Source organism: Pteropus vampyrus, unplaced genomic scaffold (genome assembly GCF_000151845.1).
Source record: "Pteropus vampyrus isolate Shadow unplaced genomic scaffold, Pvam_2.0 Scaffold45, whole genome shotgun sequence".
NCBI lineage: Eukaryota > Metazoa > Chordata > Mammalia > Chiroptera > Pteropodidae > Pteropus > Pteropus vampyrus.
In genome coordinates, this window is record NW_011888826.1 from 6,457,745 (window position 1) to 6,459,846 (window position 2,102).

The following is a 2,102-nucleotide window of genomic DNA, read 5'->3' on the forward strand; positions in this document are numbered from 1 at the left end:
GTCCTCAAGGCCCTGGGCAATTCCTTAGTTCCTTGTGTAGTGCCACTTCCTTACCTGCACTGAGGTTTTGCACTCAGCTGACCTATCTTATCACCTCCTCAATTTGAACTAATCTGATCATCGAATCCATTTCTTCTTGGACATGAAGCTAAAATGCACTTACCAGCCTCCCATGCAGTCAGGGGTGGCCACGACTGAGTTCTAGCCAACAGAAAACAAACATAAAGGATGTTCACAATTTCTAGGACTGGCCCTGAAAACAATTCCCCTTAAGATCCTCAAAGCTCTTCCCCTTCCCAGTGGCTACAGGCCCACACGTCAGGCCACCTTGGAAGTGAAACATTTAAGACGGCAGAACAACTTCCACCATGGTCCCCTGAATAACCGCACAGAGAAGAGCCTTCATTGTGAATCCAAAACACATCTGTTGGATGTTATATAAGAAAAAACTTTTTACTGTGACAAATCACTAAACTTCTGAGGTTTATCTGTGACAGCAGCTACCATCTTTGCTGTTAAATCCCAAATCTCTATATCATTAGTCTGAAACTCTATTTTTAGACTCAAATTTCTAATTTCCTCCCTCTCCTTCACCAGGCTGACTGCTAGCATCTTTCAGGGATGATTCCCTAGACCTCCCAATCTGGGCTGAGTTTCTTTCCCATATGCTTCCAGCACACCTTATTTATTATAAATACTGTAATTGTCTGCATAATCATCTACCTCTCCGACTCTCTGATGAATTTTTGGAGGGTGAAGACTGTGTTTTAATCTCTGCATCCTCTGTGACTGGTTGGCTCTCGGAAATAGTTTCTTGTAAGAATAGATAAACAAATAAATAAAGGAATTAGGATTTGTCGTATTAGAAATATGAAGGCCCAGACATGCTATAATCAAAGTTTATAAAATAATGGAAAGATGGAGAAGCTGGATGAGGACTTTTAAAATTAATCTTTAGAAAAAGAAAAGTTAGAGAAAATTGTTAAAGGTTGAAAAAAGAATTTTAAAGATTTAAGACAAACAAAAGAAGGCTTCACTGAGTAGTTAGTAAACTTGAACTTCTTATAAAATGATAGTGGATAGAATGAAAGTTTGTAAAAATGAACTAAAGAAAACTTGGTTTATTTACGGTATTGATCAAGCTTTTTGAGGTTGATCACGAAGAAAAATAAAAGCCTTCCAGAACACATCCCTTAGATACCTTACGGAGAAGAGACACGTAAAGTAATAATATCAAAATCATTGTTTAAATACATTACAGTTACGTTGCGTCATGTTTTCCACCAGGTAACATCCCTGTGACAATTCACCTCGGTGCCTCCACACACTGTGCATTAGCATTTACAGCACCTATGCACAGCTCAAGGTGGGAGGTAGGTGATAAAAAGTGGGGCTACAGAACAATCCAGAACTTTCCATGGTATTCTAACTCCATCACCCTTCTTCATACAGAATTTTCCTGTGCAAGCCAAAGAAGAACTATCACAAAGCCCATGTGTGACTTACAGAAGTAACCAGCATTCTCACTTTACTTCCAAGACCTTTTTCCTCTCCATGCTTGGGAAAATCACATAAAGGAATAACTAGACTAATGAGAAGTTTGATTATTTCAGCGACTGCTATTTACCCTATAAAAACTGACTGTTAAAACACAGAGCATAAATGATAGCTGGGTTTTCTTCATTCTTGACCTTTCCATCGCTTTCACCTGTTCAAGACATTTAATTTTCATCTGCAAAGATGTGACTTATCTAAAGAGAAATAAAACATAAAACAGACATTTCCCTTTTATAGAAACAAAATTTAACTTCTAACTAAGAACTTCGTTCTAAAATATTTAAAGTACTCACCTGTAGCTGAGATATAGTTAAAGGGTATCGGAATAATATCCAGGTAACTCCTTCGCTGCAGGGTGGAATAGTAAGAGAGCCTTCGTATACCCAATAATCACGCAGCAGAGGATCTGGGTAACCATGTGGACATGTCACAAAAAGACAAGTTAGTTAATAATAATTATGAAGACTCCAACAATAATTTCCAAAATTATAAACTGTCCACTTCTCGGCACTTCTCAGACTGATGTCATTTTTAAACTAGAGCCT

The 2,102-nt window shown here is 38.0% G+C and overlaps 1 protein-coding gene across 1 annotated transcript in view; it reads right to left on the minus strand.

Moving 5' to 3' along the window:
* Positions 1–2,102, minus strand: part of CA8 (carbonic anhydrase 8) — an 82,911-nt gene that overhangs the window by 29,175 nt on the left and 51,634 nt on the right. The window contains exon 5 of the mRNA XM_011359188.1: positions 1,851–1,963. Within this exon, the coding sequence (XP_011357490.1) occupies positions 1,851–1,963 (113 nt within the window). The remainder of the gene's footprint in view (positions 1–1,850; positions 1,964–2,102) is intronic.